At 36.6% G+C, this 23284-nt stretch overlaps 1 protein-coding gene across 4 annotated transcripts in view; it reads right to left on the reverse strand.

The window, feature by feature from the left end:
* The window catches only part of MAP3K7 (mitogen-activated protein kinase kinase kinase 7), a gene marked incomplete at both ends in the record, with an annotated part of 68705 nt that overhangs the window by 36742 nt on the left and 8679 nt on the right, over nt 1-23284 (reverse strand). For all 4 annotated transcript variants that reach the window (XM_080700672.1, XM_080700671.1, XM_080700674.1 and 1 more), the window contains 7 exons: nt 1007-1137; nt 2904-3032; nt 6895-7019; nt 9089-9227; nt 11329-11374; nt 11867-11932; nt 14750-14860. In XM_080700672.1, coding sequence (XP_080556798.1) covers nt 1007-1137; nt 2904-3032; nt 6895-7019; nt 9089-9227; nt 11329-11374; nt 11867-11932; nt 14750-14860 — 747 coding nt within the window. The remainder of the gene's footprint in view (nt 1-1006; nt 1138-2903; nt 3033-6894; nt 7020-9088; nt 9228-11328; nt 11375-11866; nt 11933-14749; nt 14861-23284) is intronic.

Here is a 23284-nt window from a genome sequence, read left to right on the forward strand (position 1 = left end):
TCTACAACCTAGCTATACCACCAACCTCCACCCCTACCCACTTTTTTTTTTTTTTTTTTTTCTGATAAAGGATCTTGCTAAGTGCCTGACACTGGCCTTGAAACTATGATCCTTCTGTCTTAGCCTCCTGAGTAGTTGGGATTACAGGCATGAAACACTGTGCCCCACAGAACTTGAATTTATTAAAGCCAAACAAAGTATCAAGTGTTTCTGTTAGTGTTCCAAAAACTAAAAGCCTAAAATATTTGGAATAATTCTGCAATGTTTGATTTGTAAAGTAGGAAAATGTGGTCATCATTTTAAAAGGGCTTTTCTAAACTATAATTAGATTGATTCAAGTTTAAATTTTTTGGCATACTGAAAACCTGAAAATATGCAACAAAAACTAGTAAAAATCACTCAAATGTGTCTAAGTATGCAACCTCTCTAGTACCCTGAAGAAATGATGAAAATTTGAAGCAGAAAATTTAAAATGTGGGTTGGCATGTTTATATATCTAAATCCTATGAAGGCTTTAGATAACATCTAATTCACCTTCTCTCACATTACAGATGTGGCAAGGAGCCCAGAAACAAACATACTTGTCCAGAAACCTAAGCTAGCCATCTTCCATTTTAAAGAACAAAAATTTTTTTTCTGTTTCCTTAAACTATGAGTAATACAAGCCTATTAAACCTTGAAAAATAAAAAAATGTAGGAAGCAGAAAATAGTAATACTGTCCCCTAGATTTTTTTTTTTTTTGTGGTACTGGGGTTCCTGGAAGCCCTTGTACCTCTGGGCTACGCATCCACACCTATTTTTTATGTTTTTATTTGGAAATAGAGTCTCTTAAGCGAGTGCGGCTGGCTTCGAACCTGCGCCATACTCCTGTCTCCGCCTCCCAAGTGCGGGGATTACAAGCCTGTGCCACCATGCCCGGTGTGTCCCCTAGATTTTAAGAGCCCACTAACACTCAGTACATATTAAATTCCCCTAGCCCAAAGCCCCTCAAAAGAAGGATTATACCCGCATCAAGTGAGTCATTATTTTCACAATTTCTTCCATGGAAGGGCGCTGAGAAGGATCTTTAGACCAACAGCGAGTCATCAGGCTCTCAATGGGCTTTGGCAAATTTTTTATCAAGGGTGGTCGAGTACCTACAATAGAAAATTAGAGGGGTGAGAGATGAGAATATATTTACCTATGGAAATAATGTAAGCTCTTTATATGTATTTCCAGAGCAGATTTTATTTCACAAACTTTGTCATTTGAGATCTATATTTTAGATTAATCAAAGAACATTTTTGGCCTTTAAGTTGACATTTATTTTATGTATATTTTCAAAAGGAGGAAAACTCTAACTTTAAAAAAGATGAAAAATTTTACAACACATTCTATTAAGTAAGACTTAAATGAGCAGTATTTGATTTGTTATAAACATTCTTTTTAAAGAATGGATTAATGACAAAAGATTCAAGGATTACTTTATTAAGTAAAAGGGTGGCTTGAGGAAACCTCATCTGTATTTTGATTCACTGCTAAAATTTCAACTGTTTGAAAAATCGTCTTCCATATCCCAAAAGTGGTCAACTATGGTATTATATTCATTGACTTGCTAATGAACCTTTTGTGGGAGGTAGACCTTTTGGCTGCTGTGAATTAATAATTTCATAAGCTAAAAATTGATGACATTTTACAACTATCAAGCCTGTAATATTATTAGTACAGTTCCTTACTTGAAGGCCTCAAATACAATGAGATCTTTGTAATATATGAATTAACAAGTCCTTTCACCTTTTAACTTCACTGACATTCAATTATTTACTGACAATTGATGGAAAGACAGAGAAAGCAAACTGTCTTGGTCAATGCTCTAGCATTCTCTATAATAACACAAAGCAGTAACATTTATGGTGCCTCAGAAAACTAATAAATGAACAATACTGTTTGTCTTGTCTGATGATGGGACTGTTTAACCAGTTTATGAATGACCTAAACAGTTACAGAGACCTTTGTTTTTTTTTTTTTTTATCACTGTGGAACAATGAATAAAAAGTTATTAGCCGGGATGATTATAACAAAGTACTAGAAATAACGTATATGAAGTAATTATTTCACCATATAAAAAACTTACCTTCATATAGTTTTTCTTCAAAGCAAATATGAAGTGACTTAATTAATGAATACTGACATCATAAGTGGTTAGAAACATTAGAGGTATAAAAATATCATAGGGATATAAGAACACCAAGTGTGTAGGTCAATATGACTTAACAATATAAGCAACTGAGTCAGAAGGATCTGGATATGAATCCCTGCTCTACCACAAACTAGTCTTGTGATGTTAGGCAAGTTATTTAACCTCTCTAGGTCTTAGTTTCTTTATAAAATGAAGCAACACCCCATAAGAATGGGTGAGAACAAAAAAGAAAAGGCATGTGAGACTTTGTGTTCTGCCTGAGAGTAAGTAACAAGTCTTATGATGAGTGTCTGCTTTTTCTTTTTGGTGGGACCTTTCTTTCTCTCCTAGGTGAGGTCTTGTTTCCCCAGAAAAAAAAAGAATGACATTTCCTGGTTATCATAATCATGTGAGAGATCTCAGTTATGTATTAATTTTTTTCTACAGAGTACAGTCTGATGCTTCTCTATCCCAGAGAGAGACAGCAGGCACTGGCTGTGTACTGAAGACCTTCCCTAACCAGCACACCAGCAAATATCCTCAGCCCTGCGTGGAGGCCAAGACCACTCACGGCACTGCCGTGAATCTGTGGAATCTGTGGTGGAGGACAGAGATCAGTAACAGGAAAGTAGTCTGGTAACAAAGAATTGTATATTTTAGTGTTAAAGATAAATGGTCTTCTTTGCGGGAAGGGACACGATCAACATATACAAATACATTAAAGAAAAATTTCTTTTCACAAACCATTATGAACTGCCCACATGATTCGGAAAGCTGGACCACCGATCTCATCAAAGGGTTTCCGACGTGTTATCACTTCCCAAAGGATAATACCCCAGCTGAAGACGTCACATTTTTCACTATAATTGCTACCTAGAAAAAAAGCCAGTATAATCAAGACTTTTTACCTATAACATCCTGAAACAACTGCTTTCATAAATTTTTTAAGAGTATTTTGGACAAAAACAAGAAGCTGCCACATGTAGAGATAAGAGTTTACTCTTTATGAAGTGCCTTAAGTCTTTACAAAAAATACATTTTTAGAATGAGTTAAGTACTGACAATACAGTAAAAACCTATAATGGAAAGTCAGTTACTTTCTACCTTTTTGTCAAGAGGCAAAGGCCATGTCTTTTTTTTTTTAATGTATGTAGACTGATACTTTCTCTGGGGCAGAGTATGAAAAATTTGTATATTCCTTTTTGAAATTTTTTTGTTGATTTTTTTTTTCAGGTTCTAGGGATTGAACCCAGACTTTGGCATACAAAGAATGTGTTTTACCACTGAACTATACCCTTAACCCCATAATTTTTTAATCTTAATTGTTTTCCTGTTTTCTTTTGTTCTTTTTTTTAGGTACTAGGAAATGAACACAGAGACATTTCTACTTCTGAGCTATACCCACAGCTCTATTTTTTATTCTTTATTTTGAAACAGAGTCTCACTGAGTTGCAAAGGGCCTCACTAAGTAGTTGAGCCTGGTCATGAGCCTAGATCTTCCTGTCACAGCCTCCAAAATGCTGGGATCACAAGCATGCACCACCACACCCAACTTTATTCTCCTATTTTCTAATGGATAACACCACTCTGCTATCAAAATTAGTGTTTCTTCATGCGGGGTGTCGTGGCGCACGCTTGTAATCCTCAAGCCTGGGAGGCAGAGATAGGAGGATCATACAGGTTCGAAGCCAGCCTTGCTGGCTTAAGAGACCCTGGTTCCAAATAAAAAATATATATATAAAAAAATGGGTCTGGGAGTGTAGCCCAGAGGTAGAAGGGTTCCATCCCCAGTACCACCACCAAAAAAAAAAAAAAAAATTAGTGTTTCTTCCTCAATATACAGCAAGATAAAATTCTTAAGTTTAAAACAAAAAATTATTTGTAAGTAATAAGGATTATGAGTAACAAGTTTATAGTAAATGGATTATGTGGCAAAATTTAAAGAATTGATAAGTTGGTGGGTGAATGAGCAGAGTAACACCACCCAAAACACCCTCACCTAAAACAATATCAAACCGCTTACCTGTAATACTAACTTCTAAAGAATGAAAAAGTATTATAGTGGTAGTTTTATATGCTACGTAGTACGCTGTAATATAATATAGCAATGTTGTCACATTACATGGGCTACCAGATACTTTTCAGAAATGCAAAAATTTATGCATCCCAACAGCCAGATCTTTGTTGTTCTGGACAATTAATGGTAACTATTACTGTTCTGGATAAGTAAATCTTTTTGCTTTTCTTATTACAGTAACACCGGTTCCATTTTAACTCGGAGATCTATTAGATACATAAATGATTTCTTTTTTGCAGTACTGGGGATAAAGCCCGGGACATTCTATCTCTAAGCTACACCCCCAGCTGTAATTTTATTCTTTATTTTGAAACAGGGTCTCACTGAGTTGCAAAGGGCCTCACTAAATAGCTGAGGCTGTCCTTGAACCTGTCTTGGGAAGCTGAGACAGGAGGATTGTTGCAGGTTTGAGGACAGTGAGACTCTTATCAATCTCATGAGACCCTGTTTCAAAGTAAAAAATAATAGAGGACTGGGGCTGTACCTCGGAGGTAGAATGCCCCCTTGGCTCACCCCCCCCCCCACCGTATCAAACACACACACACACACACACACACACACACTAAAATAAATAGAGAAATATGTTGATACAGAAAATTATATATAACTTATGAACTACTCTTTAGAACCTGAGTGAGACTTGGAAGTAAAAAGGAAAAGTAAGCTCACCTTTCTTTTGTAGTTCTTAGTATTATAATTCTGCCAAATTACTTGCATTCTTTTTAAGGCATGCTATTTGTTTGTTTGTTTGTTTAGTGGTACTGGGGGTAGAACCCAGGGGCTTTCTACCTCTGGGCTACACCCCCGGGCCCATTTTATATTTTATTTGGAAACAGGGTCTCACTAAGTTGCTGAGAGCCTCACTAAGTAGCTGAGGCTGGCTTCAAACCTGTGTGATCCTCCTGTCTCAGCCTCCCAAGCACTGGGATTACAAGCATGCAACACCACACCCGGCTAAGGCATGATTATTTAACTTCAAGACTGATTGTGTGTGTGTGTGTGTGTGTGTGTGTGTTAGTTACTGGGGATTGAATCCGGGGCATTCTAACTCTGAGCTACACCCCTAGCCCTATATTTTTATTCTTTATTTTGAAACAGTTCTCACTAAATTGAGAGAAGCCTCACTAAGTAGCTGAAGCTGGTTACAAACCTTGATACTCCTATCTCAGCTTCCCAAATACTGGGATTACAAATGCGCACCACCACACCCATGTCAAAACTGATAATTTTTAATTGCTAAACACCAATTCAAAAGCACAGTTGATTCTCATAACTTCTCACATTTATGGTCTACAAAGGCTCTGTTGCATCACTGCTCCTAAAGGAGATTAAAAAGTTTGGTTCCTATGTGATGCTGGTCACAACTTATTTTTGTCAACTAATCAACATATAACCTTGTTTTACATGTGTTTCTATATTGATTCACTAACACTAGACTCATGGCACTGCTTATTAAGCAGCAATATATGCTACTTAATACATGTATTTTCATGTGTTATCTCACATATTCATAACTTCTTTTTTTTTTTTTTGTGGTCCTGGGGAAGGAACCCAGGTGCCTTTACCTCTGGACTATGCCCCCAACCTATTTTATATTTTATTTGGAAATAGGGTCTCACTGAGGCTGGCTTTGAACCTGTGCGATCCTCCTGTCTAAGCCTCCCAAGAGCTGGGATTACAAGTGTGCACTACCACACTCGGCTCATAGACTTCTTGTACTTAGGCAGAACTAAAATTGGTAGCTATTTAATTAATTATTTTTTTTGCGGTATTGGGGATGAAACCGAGGAGCATTGTACCTCCGAGCTACAGCCCCCAGCCCTATTTTTCAGTCTTTTTATTTTTGAAACAGGGTTTCACTGAGTGTGAAGGGCCTCACTAAGTAGCTGAGGCTGTCGGTGAACCATGATCCTCCAGTCTCCATCTCCCAAATGCTGGGATTACAAGCGTGAGCCACCACGCTCGGTTGGTAGCCATTTTAAGTGAGAAAATCACCAACAAAAATTATCTAAATGAGGAAAATTAGGCATTAAATAGATCATAAAAAGAAGAAAGTAGAACATCACCTTGTTTTGTCTCACAATGGGAACTGTACTGGATGACTCAAAATGGGCGCTATGCTGCAACATGCACATTGTCTATGAATAATTTTGACAGTATCATAAGTAAGGATTTGGGGTCAATTATGGACTCTATTAACAATGAGGATTGACTACATATGTAATGTACACTTAAATATACCCTAGGGCTGGGTGTGGTGGCACATGCTTGTAATCCCCGCGCTCAGGAGGCAGAGACAGGAGGATCACACAGGTCCGAAGCCAGCCTCAGGTACTCAGTGAGGCTCTCAGCAACTTAGCAAGACCCTGTTTCCAAAAAAATATATAAAATAGATCTGGGAGTATAGCCCGGAGGTAGAAAGCCCCTGGATTCCACCCCCAGTACCACTATAAACAAAACAAAAGAAAAATAAATATACCCTAAAATTTGTGATGTAAGGCTTTATTTACTTAAACATTTCTTAGACTTCAATATATACTGTACAATTATGTACTATGTACAACAAAACCATGGGAAATGAGGATAGTCTACAATTACACATTGGATTCATGTGGAGTGAGGAAAATCATCAATCATATCATGCTTCTACCATTATACCTTCAAAAACTTCAGGAGCCATCCAAGCAGCACTCCCCTTGTTATTGGTCATGTGTGTCTGAATGTCACAGGCTGTACCAAAATCACAGATTTTTAGAACTGTCCCCCCTGCAACCAGCAGCAAGCTGTTAAAAAAAAAAAAAAATCAGAAATTGTAAGGCCAGTAAACTGCAATAAAAGAGGTGCCATTTGTGGAGATGGAAGGAGCTAAACAAAATGAATGGTATCATTAAACTTCTGTATAATGTTTCTTGGTCACTGTGGCATTCTAGTCTGATAGTTCAAAAGAACATTAATAAAAATTAATTCACCTAATTTGGAGCTATCTAGGAAGCCTACTAGATTCACATTTTGATGTCTCTATTTCTAGCTCCATTATCTTTTTGGATTATATTTTTCTCTGGTCAAAATAAAACATGAGGTTTAAAAAGTTTTCAGTAGGTCAATATTATAGTGTCCTGAAATAGGAGCTTAGGCATAAATATCATAAACATGTATTATTTAAAAAACAGCAACATCATACAATTAAAGTAAAACCAATACAGAAAGAAAAAATGTTCCTTATTTTATATGTCTTTATTTTGAAGATATTTCTGAAAATGTTCAACCTCAAAATCATTTTTGTATTTAGAATATGTACATATGAAAGGAAAAAAATACTTTGTGCCTGACACTTGCCTATCTCCTCTGAATAATTAGTGTGTTGTTGGCTGGTTCTATGATTCTAATGAGTCTGCTTTAAAAATTCAACTGTGTGTTAATACAGGGGGGAAAGGACTAAATATAACGACGGGAAAACAGGGGGAAGTGATTTTCTTTTCACTAGCCAAGGCACAGAGCTAAGACATGGGAGTCATGTAAAAAAAAAAAAAAATGTCATGAATCTAGGGCAAATGTTATTTTACCAGGGACCTGCAAATATAAAAATTACCTTTAACCTGGGAATAGAAATAAGGTATACTAGCCCCAACAATAATTCCAAGATTTGGAACCTACATAAAACCCATCAGATAAGACATGAGGGTGACCAGTTACAGTCAGAAGAGATGATTTAATGCTTTAAACCAGTATCAAGAAAAAAAAAATGAATCATTTAAGACTATCCTGTTATTTTGTGACTGATTTCCTACAGAATATCTCTATCTGAAGACTGATGTGATAGTAGAGGGAAAAAGGTATGTGGAGACTCTTATTCTTTCATAAGTAAAGAAGAAAACAATCAGAGGAAAGAAGACAATATATTTCATGTGCATTTGTTTTGTGTGTGTGTGGTACTAGGGATTGAACACAAGGGCATTCTACATCTGAACTACACCCCCAGCCCTATTTTTCATATTTTATTTTGAAGCAGGGTCTCACTAAGTTGCAGAGGGCCTCATTAAGTAGTTGAGGCTGTCCGAGAACCTGGATCCTCCTGGCTCAGCCTCCGAAGTACTGGGCCTGTTTTCTTTAACTAAATACCTAAGTAAACAAAAAATTTCAAAGTTTTAGCCTTTTAAATTATCTAAGGAGCCGGGCGTGGTGGCGCACGCTTGTAATCCCCGCGCTTGGGAGGCAGAGACAGGATTGCACTGGTTCGGAGCCAACCTCGCTGGCTTAAGAGACCCTGTTTCCAAATAAAAAAATATATAATAGTTCTGGGAGTGTAGTCCAGAGGTAGAAGGGCTTCCAAGAACCCCAGTACCACTTAAAAAAAAAAATTATCTAAGGAGTTTTAGAGTTCTTTCAAAGTCCCAGAGATCTGAAAGATTTTAAATTTCTACTTAGATGCTGGAATGCCCATTTGCTTTCCTCTGAAAGGACAAGTAATACTACTCTTCAATGTCTATCATGTGTGGAGAGTGTATTAATTTCCAGAGATAGAGCAGAGATGCTGAATCAGACTTGTCATTGATCTCAGAAAATTGTCTACTAGTAACAAATACTGTGGGCACAAAATGATATTCATATGCTGAGAGATTCTAGAAGTATGGCATTCTAAGGCAGGAAGGAGTTATAAAAAGAAAAATTTCCCCAAAGATGACATTCTAAAATGTAAGCTAAGATAAATGACTAAATGATGATGAGTCAAAAATGAACATTCCTGAATAACCAAAAGGAAAGGGAAAAGAGAAACTGTGCAACCACTACCTTGAATTAGGTAGCAGGTAGGGGTGGCGAGAGGGAGGAGGCCAGGTGTCACATTAGGACTTACTTTGGTGGTTTCAGGTCCCTGTGAATTAGAGCTTTGGGTTGCATGCTGTGTAGGTAAGCCACTCCTTGGGAACACTGTAAACACCAACTCATTGCATGAGCAGCAGTGTAATATGGCAATGGTTCAGCACCATGTAGCACTGCAAAAGAAAGGCACAAACTAAAAAGAACTTTATTGCATATAACAAAAGATACAATGTGAATGCAAGTTCCATCAGAACATAGGACTGCATATTTTTCTACACATGCTTCCTTTAGTCCAGCTTTTAACTCGTTTCTAAATCAAAATGATGGAAAAGCTAATATTTTTGAGTTGATAACTGCCATCTATGTAGCCAACATTTAATAGGAGCCCTATTAAATATTAAACATTCAAGTAAAGTTAATACACATTACCATACTTTTTCAAGTTGATAAAGTCCTTCACACAGTACTATAAATTATAAGCAGTTTTTCATACTATAAGAGAAATGGTACGAAATCAAGATGGTTGTATGAAAATGTTACAACTGTACTACCTAAAACACCTAAAAACCAGTTAGTAGTTCACATAAACAAAGGGGTACTAGATACTTATTAACAATGAGGAATACATTGGCAGGAAATACAAGATTTTTTTCTTTTTCTTTTCCTTTTTTTGTGGTACTGGGGTTCCTGGAAACCCTCCTACCTCCAGGCTTCACTCCCAGACCCATTTTTATATATTTTTTTTGGAAACAGGGTCTCTTAAGCTAGCAAGGCTGGTTTCAAATCTGTGTGATCCTCCTGTCTCCTCCTCCCAAGCACAGGGATTAGAAGCATGTGCCACCATGCCCAGCCAAGTTAAAGTTTTTATAAAATAATGTTAATTTAAAATATAAATGTAACTATTTTATATAAGAGACAATAAATTTGTGTATAAGATTGTTAATTTAAAAATAAATATAACTATGTATCGTGTTATAAGAAATAACACGATACATAGTTATATTTTAGGGTGAAAAAGCTTTGTTCTAATACAGGTAATAAATAGCACACAACATTCTTATTGTTACAATTAAAATGTTTTGTGAAGTGAGTTTCCGTGTGTGTGTGTGTGTGTGTGTGTGTGTGTGTGTGTGTGTGTGGCGGCGGCAGTGGGGAATGAATCAGAGACATACTACCTCTGAGCGATACCCTCAACCCTATTTTAGTTTTATTTGGAAAAAGGATCTCCCTAGGTTGATGAGAGTCTTACTACTTGCTGAGACTGTTGTTGAACTCATGATTCTCTGATGTCACCCTCCCAAATAGTAGGATTACAAGGGGGTGTTTGCCATACCCAGCCACATCTTTAATTTTAAAAATAAAGCAGAATGGAGTGGAAAAATGATTCTAAAATGATCTAAAATGAGAAGGCTCAAAGCTGAGAGTAGGCAAAAATAAAAAGTCTGAAGATATTTTATTATTATTATTATTATCATCATCATTACTGTGTGTGTGTGTGTGTGTGTGTGTGTGTGTGTGTGTGTGTGTGTTATTAGGGGTTGAACTCAGAGGCATTCTACCTTTTAGCTATACTCCCAGTCCTATTTTATTTCTTATTTTAAAATAGGGTCTCACTAGGTTGATGACAGTCTCACTAATTGAAGCTGTTGTCTCACTCCTTGTTCAGTCTCAACTACTTATTGAACCTGTGATCCTCCTCCAGTCTCAGCCTCCCAAGTACTAGGATTACAAGCGACTGCCACCACACCCAGCTTTGAAGATATTTTTAAATCATTTAAAAGCCAAATTGTTAGCTAGGTGTGGTAAAATGAGCTGTGCCCACAATCCTAGTACTTGGGAGGCTGTGACAAGTGGATCATGAGTTCAAGGACAGGCTGAGCAAGTAGCAAGCAACCTAGTGAGACTATTTCAAAACAAGAGAAAATTAGACTGGGAATATAGCTCAGAGGTAGAATGCCCCTGGGTTCTATCCCCAGTAAACACACACACACACACACACACACACACACACACACACACCACTGTATTTAAATGCCTTTAACATGAAAATCACCATCAATTAAAAATTGATGTTTAGAATTCTAAATTTCATACCATCTTTTAATTATAATAGTTTCTTAAAAACTACTTTTAATTATAATAGTTTCTTAAAAACTACTTTCTTTTGAAATTCTGCTGATAAATCATGAAGAACACTAACACATCTTATAGTTTGTATTAAAAACTTTCAAATTATTTTAATCTACCAGATAAAGAATGTCTAATGACACTCACCATTATATAAAGAACCCCCTTCAGCATATTCCATCACAAGACACACCTAAAAAAAACATGCCAGAAGAATTAACTAGAGCTGTCATATCCTAGAACCCCGAAGAGGTAAGTTAATTCAGCCCATGATGTTCTTGATTTTATAGATGCATTAAAAATTCTTCTTTTGGCCTCTATTATGTGAATGGTGCTAAGTTAAAAAAAAAAAAAAGAGGGAGGGGTTATCGATGACATAAGATCTTGTTTTCTAGGAGTCCACTAAGAAGAAAGATAAATATAAAGACATAATCACAAACTGCTGGAAACTTTCTCCAGTGCTGATAAGTAGATGAGGTCAATGGACATGTAGAAGAGGTCAAAGAACTAAAACAAGTCCTTCCGTACACTTTTTTGTTAAAAGATTACAAACAAAAGTGTAAAATGCAACTTTTTTCAGAAATACATCTAAGCACTACAAAACAGCTTCATAAACTACTCATTTGCATATATCTGCCATCTCATTTCCTTTAGATAAATGACAACAAAGCAGAAACAAACTTACTGGATTCAAGCAGGCTCCATATAACTTTACAATATTAGGATGATTCACACGTGATAACTGTCGAAGCTGTAACAAATTAAGGTTTTTTTTTAAAAAAGTGGTCAATTTTAGGTCCTGATTTCACAACACTTAAAATATTATGGTCATACAAACAGTTTGGTTAAACCATTCAACAACTACTACTTAACATCTAGCAAGCACTATGGTTGTGGGCACTGGGAATACCACATAGCTACCAACAATGACACAGAATCCCTGACCTCCAATAGTTCAGCTGGATATCATGTCAACAAATTAAAGCAATATACAAGTGCTGTAATAGTACTGTATGAACAAGGCAGGATAAGTACATAAACAAAGAAACTACAAGAATGTTAGGATCCCATCCCAGGGATGGCTCTGAGCTGAGCTCTACACAGGCCAGAGCCCAAGAAAGATGCCATGACCATCTTCCCACCTGTGGCTGAAGAGTCTATCTACCTACTCTCCTGTGACCCAGGTTTTACTTGTTATTATATAATCAACACAGCTCTAAAGTAGATTTTTATTTCTGTTTTAAAGACAAGAACTTAAGAGTTAAGGCCTAAAGAGGATTAAATGAGATGTTAAAAATTCTGTAGGTAGAGTGGAACTTTGATCTACTTGACTTTCAATTCTGTGAGTATTTCAACCAAAATGACACAACTACATTAAAATGGGCTGGAAACTATAACCTAGAGCTCAAATATATGTTATAAATCAACATGTAACTATTTTATATTTGTTTCACAACTGGGATGATGAAACAAAAAGGGTTAATGTATCTTCTCACGAAACTGCTTCTTGCTTTCTTCTCTCCCTCTTACTCTTTCTGCCTTTCTTCTTCTCTGTAATTTATATTATGCTGCTGGCTCATATTAGGTCCACTAAGGTCTCTAAATCTTTTTACTATATGCTTACTAGAAAGCTTTATCTCCCTAAAGACAGCATTTATGAACTTCTTGGTCCTAACAAAAAATAAAATCACTACTTACTATATTTATTACATATAAATATGTACTTATGTTTCATCTCATTTCAGCACTGAGTTTCAGTAACAGATCATTCATTTATCCCTGACCCCACCTCACTCAATACAATGTAAGTTCTTCTTCTTTTTTTTTTTTTTTAAAGGCATAAACTCTGAAGGATGAAGAGAATGTAAAATGAGAAAACCATACCTTTCTGGAAGCTGAAAATCTAATGACTAGCACTAATTGACACAGCTGACTTAAAGGAGCTACTTAATAAATTGGCAACAAAACAAAACTGTGAAGCAACCAGATTTTTTTCATATAACCTCCATGAGGTTGAGTGGTAATATTAGGTACCTATGAAACTGAGCTAATAAATATGGGTGGGGAGGAAGTTGCTGAAAGTTAAACCCAAAATCCCTTCCCTGATTTCAAATCTCAACAATTACCTCACAGTGTTTCAGTAGGAAACTAGAGTTTAATCCTTTAGAGAAAGTATAACAAATAGCGGCTGGACTGAGGGACTCTAAACATGAATGAAGGGATAACTCAAATGTCTCTGGAAAGCAGAAAATCTGGATGGGAGGAGGTATAGTTTGTTGAAGTTTCTTTTAAAATCCTAGAGAATCATTTGACTTTTTAAATTATGTATATGTATAACGTTCATTAAAGTTTTTTTCCACATGCTATATGATCTTTTGGACTTGTGATTCCTAGCATTGAACACATATGCCATTTCATTCAGCTTTGTGAAACTGCCAATACAACACTATATCATCACTGACCTTATCTAAACAAAAATCGTGACTAAGGTAAAGCTGAGGCCAGAGTCCTAAAGCATACTACCAGAGATCACTTTATATCATGATGACATTAAATCATTCATCAGCTTTTCTCAACTCAGCCAATTACAGATCACTTCATCATAGCATAATTAAGTTCGCATTTCTCCATGTTATTTTAAAAATCACAAAGTATATTTTGAAATTCTGATTCAATGAAAGCAGAGATATGAATTCAGAAGATTTGTAAGACAGAAGCTATTTATCCATTTACCATGAAGGTTAAAATATAAAACATGGATTTAATTAAGTGTTGTGATCTAGTATGCAAAATAACAAAGTTAATAAAATAAACATATCTAACATGCTAATTTCATAGTTGCTGAACTCTCCATTACTCAATCTGAAAAAAAAAGAAGTTTAAGTTTTCATGGTAAATGAAAAAAGTCAAATTCAAAATTATCTTTCATTAAAATAATCCATTTAAATTTCTAAAAATATTGTTTAAAATGCACAGGGAAGATTTAGAGAATATCACTACTATTTCAAAACTAAAACTAAAAATATATGCCTTGAAATGATTTGAATTATATGAATGAGATTACTTTTACTTATTTATTTACATATATATATATATATATATATATATATATATTTTTTTTTTTTTTTTTTTTTGCAGTACTGGGTATTGAACCAAGGAGCATTCTACCTCCAAGCTACACCCTAGCCCTATTTATTATTCTTTATTTTGAAACAAGGTCTCACTAAGTTGCAGAAGGCAGGCCTCAGTAGCTGAGGCTGTCCATGAGCCTAGATCTTCCTATCTTAGCCTCCCAAATACTGGAATTACAAGCGTGCACCACTATGCCTAGCAAGACTATATTTTTTAAATTGAGGAACAGATTCATTTAAATAGAAGCCTCTTTTTCCCTAATTTTAAAACATTATAAATAGTGTTAAAAAATATTCCTATGACATTACCTTTGGTTCAAATTGTTGATGTTCACATATACAGAGAAATGACAATTTAGAAACAATGTCTTTTATGATATCAAATTTACAGAGTATCTCAGGTAGATAATTACATAACAGAATAACTCTCAACTTACCTCTACAATAAAAGCTTTCCTCTCAGATTCACTTTCTATTTGTTTAATAGCAACATCTTTTGCTCTCCACTTAGCTTTGCAAACTACTCCAAAGGCTCCTCTTCCAACAACCTAAGTTAAAAGAAAATCTCATGAGAATCAGAAGCAAATAGATCCAGTCTAAATATAACACTGAAGACAATTACTGAATCTGATTAAAGAAAATTTTAGCAATTACCAATATTTGCATTTGCCACTTTAATAAGAATTAATTTTCATTAAAATGAGGAGATAATGAAAGGCACTGTTTAAATTTTTGAAAGTTTATGGTCCTAGCAAGGCATGGTGGCAAATGCCTATAATCGCAGTACTTGGGAGGTTGATATAAGAGGATCACAGGTTTCAGGCCAGCCTTAGCAACTTATTAAGACCCTCAGAAACTTAACCAGACACTGTTTCATAATAAAAAAACAAAATGGACTAAAGATGTAGTTAAGAGGCAGAATGCTCCTGGGTTCAATCCTCAATACCAAAAAAATCAAAAAAAGAAAAAGGTCTAGGTACTCCTTCATTCTCAAATAAAACCAAAACAACAAGCAAAAGCAATACATGGAAGCATAAACAAAGTAATTTGTTTATTGTAGAGAAAAACATTAAAACAGGCAAGGCAAATGAATAGACAAGATGGTTCAGAAAAATGAAAAAAGTGGGAACATACAATAATAAGTATAACAAATGCTTTAAGCTATCATATTTAAAATTTAAAAATTTAAAATAGCTTTTGAGTAAATGTAAAGAAAAGCGATAAGGGGAGAGGATAAAAATATAGAGTAATACAGTGTCACAGTATTCAGCAGAAAAATAAAGAAATTACTGATACATGCAACAACACCAATGAACCTCAAAAATGTTATGCTAAGTGAAATAAGCCAGATGCTAGAAACCACATAAGATTCCATTTATATGAAATTTCCAGTAAGGAAAACTTTGTAGAGTTAGAAAGTAGACTAGTGGCTGCCTGGTGCTCAGGGTGAAAGCTGGAATTAATGTAAATGGGTAGCTGGTATCCTGCCAAGGTGATGAAATGTTAAAAACTGATTTACTGTGATGGCTAACAACTAGGTAAATTTGCAAAAATCACTGAATTGCACACTTAGGTGGGAGAATTTTGTAATAACCAAAACATATCATTATTTAGAAAATGCTATTACAAAGATCAGCCATGTATCACATTATTGTTTGTGAGTATCACATGGGTTCATCTCTGTTAAGCTAATCTATTTTTATAAATGTTTAAAATTTCCCAAACTATTAAAAATAACAATAGTAAAAAACAAAATTAATTTTTATCTGTTAGAACAAAATCTATAGATTTATCATTGGACAGCACCTTAGTTAAGTGCCATCTACTCCAATCTCTCAGCTTCTTGTCTATACAATGTATATAAAGTAGGCACTGACCTAAGCGCTTTATACATATCACCTCATTTACAGAGTTTATAGGAAGCAGGTAATAATGCTACCCTCATTTTACAGATGAAGTACCTAGTTTAAAAAAGCAAACCAACTTTTCCAAGTGTACATAAGCTAGCAAGCAATACTCTGTGCTTCAATGCCTGACAGTCTAATACCAAGGTGATCCTAATTTGTCACACATATAATGCCCTCTGTATATCAGTTATGTCTTGATAGGAACCTTTACTTTAGATAGATAAACTTACAACTCTCTTGTAACAAAGCTGACTATAGCTAGGATAATAGAATGACTTTAATCTACATATGGACACACTATAGCATAAAAACGGGGCAATAATACTACCTATACCAATAGTATTTGTTATCTGGGATGTAAAGGCACTTTAGCCATGGCTCAAATTCTACTTCATAAATCACAGAAAGCAGTATGTACCTTGTGGGAAACCATTAAGGTTTTCCCCTAAAAGAACATTTCTGATTCAGCTGACTGTCCTTCACCCAGAATCAACAAGGTTTGGGGTCATGGAAAGTTCAAAGTAAAAGGTCTGGGAGAAGATCAGGTGGTGATGGCACAAGGGTACTGATTAACTTACCTGTAATGTATGTGCTTTGGATTGGTCTTTATTGTATTCTGGTGGTGATAGCAAGAGAATATTGATTGACCTGTAACTGTATAAATACCTCTGGAGAAATAAACCCAGAGTAAGCCCAATAGAGATATTGACCCAGGAGTAATTGTTGACTAGTAGAGATAGTAGGCTGCCCCCCCCATGTTAGAATCTAAAAATTCTTAGAATCAAATTCTTAAGAGTTGAATTCTTCATCCTCATGCCTCTCTTTGGAACACGTACTTTTGCTGGCTGACCCCTGTAGGTGGTGGCCCTTATGGGGAGATTCTGAAACTGAGGATTTAGTGAAGGACACCGCTGAATAGAAAAGAAGTGTGCTCGAAGATTTGTGGTGGCGGTGAAAAACGTGGGAGTTGTAATATGCAATGGATTAGTTAAAAAAGATGCTTTGTGCTAGAGAAATTAAGAACACGAAGGCGCCTAATGTAAGAGTTGTAATATAAAATGGGTCAAAAAATTACTTTTTTGCACATATGTTAAAAGATATGCTTTGTGTTAAGCTTCCTAAAGATGAGGATACTTTAGATACTGAAGAAGAGGAACAGCTTGAGGAAACTGCTGCTCAGTACCATAGAGATGAGCTGTTATCTTTAATATCACTGCTTCAGGCAGCTATAAATTGGGCTGCAGAAAACGGAAAAGATACTAGAGGATTGAGAGTTTTCCTGGTTACTGAAGACCCTGATAGTCAAGGAGGTGTTATTAGATTTCTTAAATGCCGACAAAACTGGTTCAAGGAGGTGTTACTAATTTCTTGAATGCTGACAAAACTGGTCACACAGCAACAGATAGATATTAGCATCCATCCTCCAAAACAATTTTGCTCTAATAAAATGGAAAAATCCTTGTATAGGAATTTAGAAAGGTCCCGCCCCCATACTTATATGGGGAAGAGGGCATGTTTGTGTTTTCTCACAGGATGAAGATAATGCACGGTGGATACCAGAGCGGCTGGTGCGACATATGGATCAAGCAAAAATAGAAGACTCTCGGATTAATGCTGATGACTAAAACATGGGCTTATGTTCCAGATCATCCCATACGTATCCAGCTGTTTGGGACACCCTTTTGTTTTTCTAAAAATGTCAAAAAGATTCGATGTCTGCAGTTGATGCCCATGGTATTGCAGACATGTACAAAGACTGATAATAACTGTGTTATTCAAAAAAGATGGGATGTCTGCAGTTGACACCCATTGTATTACAGACAAGTAGTAACTGTGCTGTTAAAGGTTTGGTCTTGTGGGGCCCTGGTTACACAGGGAAAGAAGAAAAAAAGGTTAGCCCACTAATAACTTGTTTACTGTTAAACTGATTTAACATGTAAAAATCATAGTGTTAATTGGAGGAAATGTCTTACTGAAATGCCTATTTTACATAATATTCCCAATACCTTGTTTATTGGGGACTCAAGACAAAGTGTTGTCTTAGGACAAAGTGAAAACATTTTTTATTTAGTACAAGTGCACAATTTATGTTTGAAAAGTACCCCCATTTAAGAGGCTGGTAGCCAATGACAGGTAAGTTTTCCGTGGGACAAGGAAACCTAAAACAAGATATACAGTTTATCAAAAGACAGGTAATCCTTGATACCGGAAGGAAACAACCTAAGACAGACACAGTCTTCTTTGAATATAATAAGAAAGGGGAAATTGTGGGGAGCCATTAAGGTTTTCCCCTAAAAGAATATTTCTGATTCAGCTGACTGTCCTTCACCCTGAATCAACAAGTTTTGGGGTCATGGAAAGTTCAAAGTAAAAGGTCTGGGAGAAGATCAGGCGGTGATGGCACAAGGGTACTGATTAACTTACCTGTAATGTATGTGCTTTGAATTGGTCTTTATTGTATTCTGGTGGTGACAGCACGAGGATATTGACTGACCTGTAACTGTATAAATACCTCTAGAGAAATAAACCTAGAGTCGGTCCAATAGAGATATTGACCCAGGAGCAGGGGTCAGCCAGTAGAGATAGCAGGCTGGCGCTCCCCCCCCCCCACTCCCCGTGTTAGAATAAAAAAATTCTTAGAATCAAACTCTTAAAGAGTTGAATTCTTCATCCTTACGCCTCTCTTCGGAACCCGTACTTTTGCCGGCTGGCCCCAGCAGTACCTTTCTCTCTCTCTGTTCTGAGTTATGCCCCTAGTCATTTATTGTTTATTTACTGATTTCTTATTTTCTAACAGGGTCTTGTTAAGTTGCTAAGAGTCTTGCTAAGTCACTATGGCTGGTCTCAAATTCATGATCCAATCCTCCTGTCTCAGCCTCCCAAGTAGTGGGATTACAGCTGTGTGCCACCAGGCCTGGTTCACATTCCTCATGTAGTTCAATGAATAAAGCCAAATAGTTACCATTTACTAAATGTTTACTGAGTGCCAGGTATTATTCTTTGTGTTTTTTCATGCACTAAGACATTAAGACATTTAATTCCCCCCCCCTCCCGGTTTTGTTTTGTTTTGATTGTGTGGGGATTGAACCCAGGGGCATTCCATCTCTCTAAGCTTTTTTTTTTTTTTTGAAACAGGGTCTCACTAAGTTGCTCAGAGCCTCACTGCTTGAGGCTCATCTCAAGCCTGTGATTTTCCTGTCAGGGCCCCCAAGCACTTCATCTATTTTAAAGGTAAGCAAGTGGAGCCACATGGTTGCAACTTATACAATATCACATGGTCAGAAAGTGTTCAGGTTCAAAATCCTAGAGCATGTACTTATTATACATACTCTATATTCACCTTCTGGGTGTTACTGGTTTATAGGAGGCAGGGCAGGAGCTAGGCAAAACTGTGTAGGATGCCAATATCTTTGGTAGCTAGTCTTCCCTTTGATGGCTTTTTCTTTTATACTTCCTAGCCCTGCGCATTCAGGGCTCGTGCTCTCCTCCACACCTCTCATAAGAGAAACAAACCAACACCAGTCATTTGCACAGGTCATCAAGTTCCTTAGCCACAAGTGGGTAATGGATACCTGGCACCATTAGATTAACAGAAAGAGCATGCCAAGGCTCTGGAGCCTTGCAGACTTGAGTTTATATGCAGCCTTGGCACACTTATTAGCTCTTAATACTGGGCAAGTTAATGTCTTTGAGCTTCTGTTTTCTCAACAGTAAAACAGAGATGCTTACAGTTCTTAAGTTAAAACCAGGCATTTCACCGGGCGTGGTGGCACACGTTTGTAATCCCTGCGCTTGGGAGGCAGAGACAGGAGGATCGTGTAGGTTCTTGCTGGCTTAAGAGACCCTGTTTCAAAAAAAAAAAATATTATATATATATATATATTAGGTCTGGGAGCGTAGCCCTGAGGTAAAAGGGTTTCCAGGAACCCCAGTTCCACCAAAAACAAAACAAAACAAAGAACCCAGGCATTTCCATAAATACTACAAAAGAAGATTAAGTGCTTAGAGTTAGGTAGGAATCAGTGTATGGAGCTGTAGTTCTCACTTCTCTCATAAGAAATTAAGATAAACAGCAAACTGGTCCTAAAATTTTTTCTACTTTATGGCCACATTAGGCTAAGAAGATATACAAAAAGATCAGACTAGCTGGGCATGGTGGTGCATCCTTGTAATCCCAGCATTTGGAAGGCTGAGACAGCAGGATTACACTTCACAGACAGCCTCAGTTACTTAGTGAGGCTTTCAGCAACTTAGTGAAACCCTGTTTCTAAATAAAAAGTATAAAATAGGCCTGGGAGTGTAGCCTAGAGGTAGAAAGCCTCTGGGCTCCATCTCCAGTATCGCAAAAAAAAAAAAAAAAAAAAAAAAAAAAAAATCAGACCACCTATTGATATCACTTTATTTACTATCAGTGAATAAGTAATTTAATATATTCTTCAACTGTGTATTTACACCAAAACAACGGGTAATTCGTAGAACTCTATTTTTTCTACTCTGAGGAATGTCCACATAGGATTCCAAATATTACCTATATTTGTGGAACATATACTTGTTCACAAGAATTGTGTTGGGTGCCTGTGACTATTTGTGACTCACAAGTGCCACCTAGTGATGAGATGATGACGGACTCAGATTCAACATAAAAACAAGAAGACAAACTATAGGCAAACGAGGATATGATAAACTCTTCACTTTTGCTTGAGAAAGCAATTTTCTAAGCCACCTTATAATATAAAATCGGTACATTCATGTAAGATGAGAGCCCATAGTCTCAAAAAGTCTTCATTCGCATTAGAGCCTCAAGATATTTTACATGCAGAGTAACAGGATCTACAATGATAATAAAAGCAAGATGTTCAAGGCTGCACACACACACACACACACACACACACACACACACACACTTATATGAAGTAACTGCTAAGAACTCAAAGAAGGCTACAGCACAAATTCAATGTTTAAAAAGTAAATTTCTGTGTATCAAAAATGACTTCATTTTTTAAATGGTGTAAGTATAAATATACTAGGGATAAAAAGAAAAAAGCCTATGTAGAGAAATGACCCCTGCCTTCATGGAATGATAGTGAGGTAGAAAAGAAATTCAAGACTAAGCAATAATGTGTACACACACACACACACACACACACACACGCGCGCGCGCGCGTGCGAAAGCTCGTGCACACACATATTTTGGCGGTACTGGGGATGGAACCCAGGGGCATTCTACCTCCAACCTACACCCCCACACCTATTTTTTAGTCTTTTATTTTTGAAACAGGGTCTCACTGAATTGTGAAGGGCCTAAGTAGCTGAGGCTGTTCACGAACTGTGATCCTTCGGTCTCTGCCTACAGAATGCTGGGATAACAAGCATGCACCACCACACCCGGCTTATTTATTTTTTTTTAACATTTAACAGCTGAAGAGAGCCAAAGGCAAGAGAGTCCATTAAAGGGCTAAAGACCTCATCCCCTCCTCATTTTCCAGAATAGGCTGAGGGATTAAAGGGCAGAAAGGATTTATACGTATCCCATCCACTCATTTAAGAAGCTGGCAGACTCAGCAAATGGGCTTCACAAATATGGAAAGCTACAGAGGAGTGGCAGATGATGTATATAAAAAAAAAAAAACAGTATATTACAATATCCTCTTCATCCCTTTCTTCAAGAACTAACATTTTAAAAAAGAGCCAATTTTATTGTCTGTATAACAGTAATACAACCGTGTATTCACTTAGGAGCATACAGTCACCATTGTTTATTAGGGTTCCCCATCCACAGATTCAACCAGTGTGAAAAAAATATTTGAAAAAAATTACATCTTTACTAAACGTACAGATTTTTTCCCCTTGTCATTATTCCCTAAACTATACAGTATGACTATTTACAACATTGTATTAAGAATTATAAGTAATCTAGAAATGATTTAAAATATATCAGTGTATGTATGTAGGTTATATGCAAACACTATGCCATTTCATTATAAGGAACTTGAGGATCCTTAGATTCTGGTATCCACAGGGGGTCCTAAATCCAATCTCTCATAGATTCTAAGAGATTACTGTATAATTTTTAAAGCACTTTACAAATAAATGAAATTCATTTGCTGTATAAAATGAAATTTAAGTCTCATCATATCCCAGTGAATACATTAGATTTTTTATTTTGCCTTAGGAGAAAACCAAGGCTCGATGAAATGCAGTTATCTATTCAATACCATGGTACTAGTAAATCTGAGCTTTCAGTTATGTCTCATGATGCAAAAAACAGCAGCAGCAATAGCAACAACACTATCACTACCAGGTTCTACAAATACTTAGAGCATTTTGGTCCAGTGCCCTATACAGAGGAAGCATTAGAAAAAGTTACTCAAAAGTAGAAGGTAAGGCCGGGTGTGGTGGCGCACGCTTGTAATCCCCGCGCTTGGGAGGCTGAGACAGGAGGATCACGCAGGTTTGAAGCCAGCCTCAGCTACTTAGTGAGGCTCTCAGCAACTTAGTGAGACCCTGTTTCCAAATAAAATATAAAATGGGCCTGGGAGTATAGCCCGGAGGTAGAAAGCCTCTGGGTTCCACCCCCAGTACCACCAAAAAAAAAGTAGAAGGTATGTTACAACCAATAACAATCACCTTTTCAAAAGATTATATTCAAATTAGATTTTTAACTGTTTAGAAAAAGGTTTTAGACTGAAGATGGTTGCCTCGATTTCTTCTTTCCTTGTCTGTCCTTGCCATTCCCTTATTGAGGAGTTTATATCTTCTTCCCTCAAGTTTGCCCAAGGACTCCTCCCATCACTTATAGGGCAAGTGATGTTTTGGACCTTTCAAAACCAGCGCTCAAGAAGCCTAGCAGCTCCATTTCCTTCCTCTTGGAATCCACCCTTCTCTAAGAAGCCCAACTGATATGGACAGGACATACAAGGGACAGCTGAGCATTTGGTTGAGAGTCCAAGAGTTTGTAGCAGACAATGGCACCACTCTGCCAGGTAAGAATGAGACATCTTGGATGCTCTAGGCCAGTTGAGTCCCCAGATGACAGTAATTATGTATCAACACCTAAACATGTGC

Source organism: Muscardinus avellanarius (genome assembly GCF_963383645.1).
Source record: "Muscardinus avellanarius genome assembly, chromosome: 8".
NCBI classification, from domain to species: domain Eukaryota; kingdom Metazoa; phylum Chordata; class Mammalia; order Rodentia; family Gliridae; genus Muscardinus; species Muscardinus avellanarius.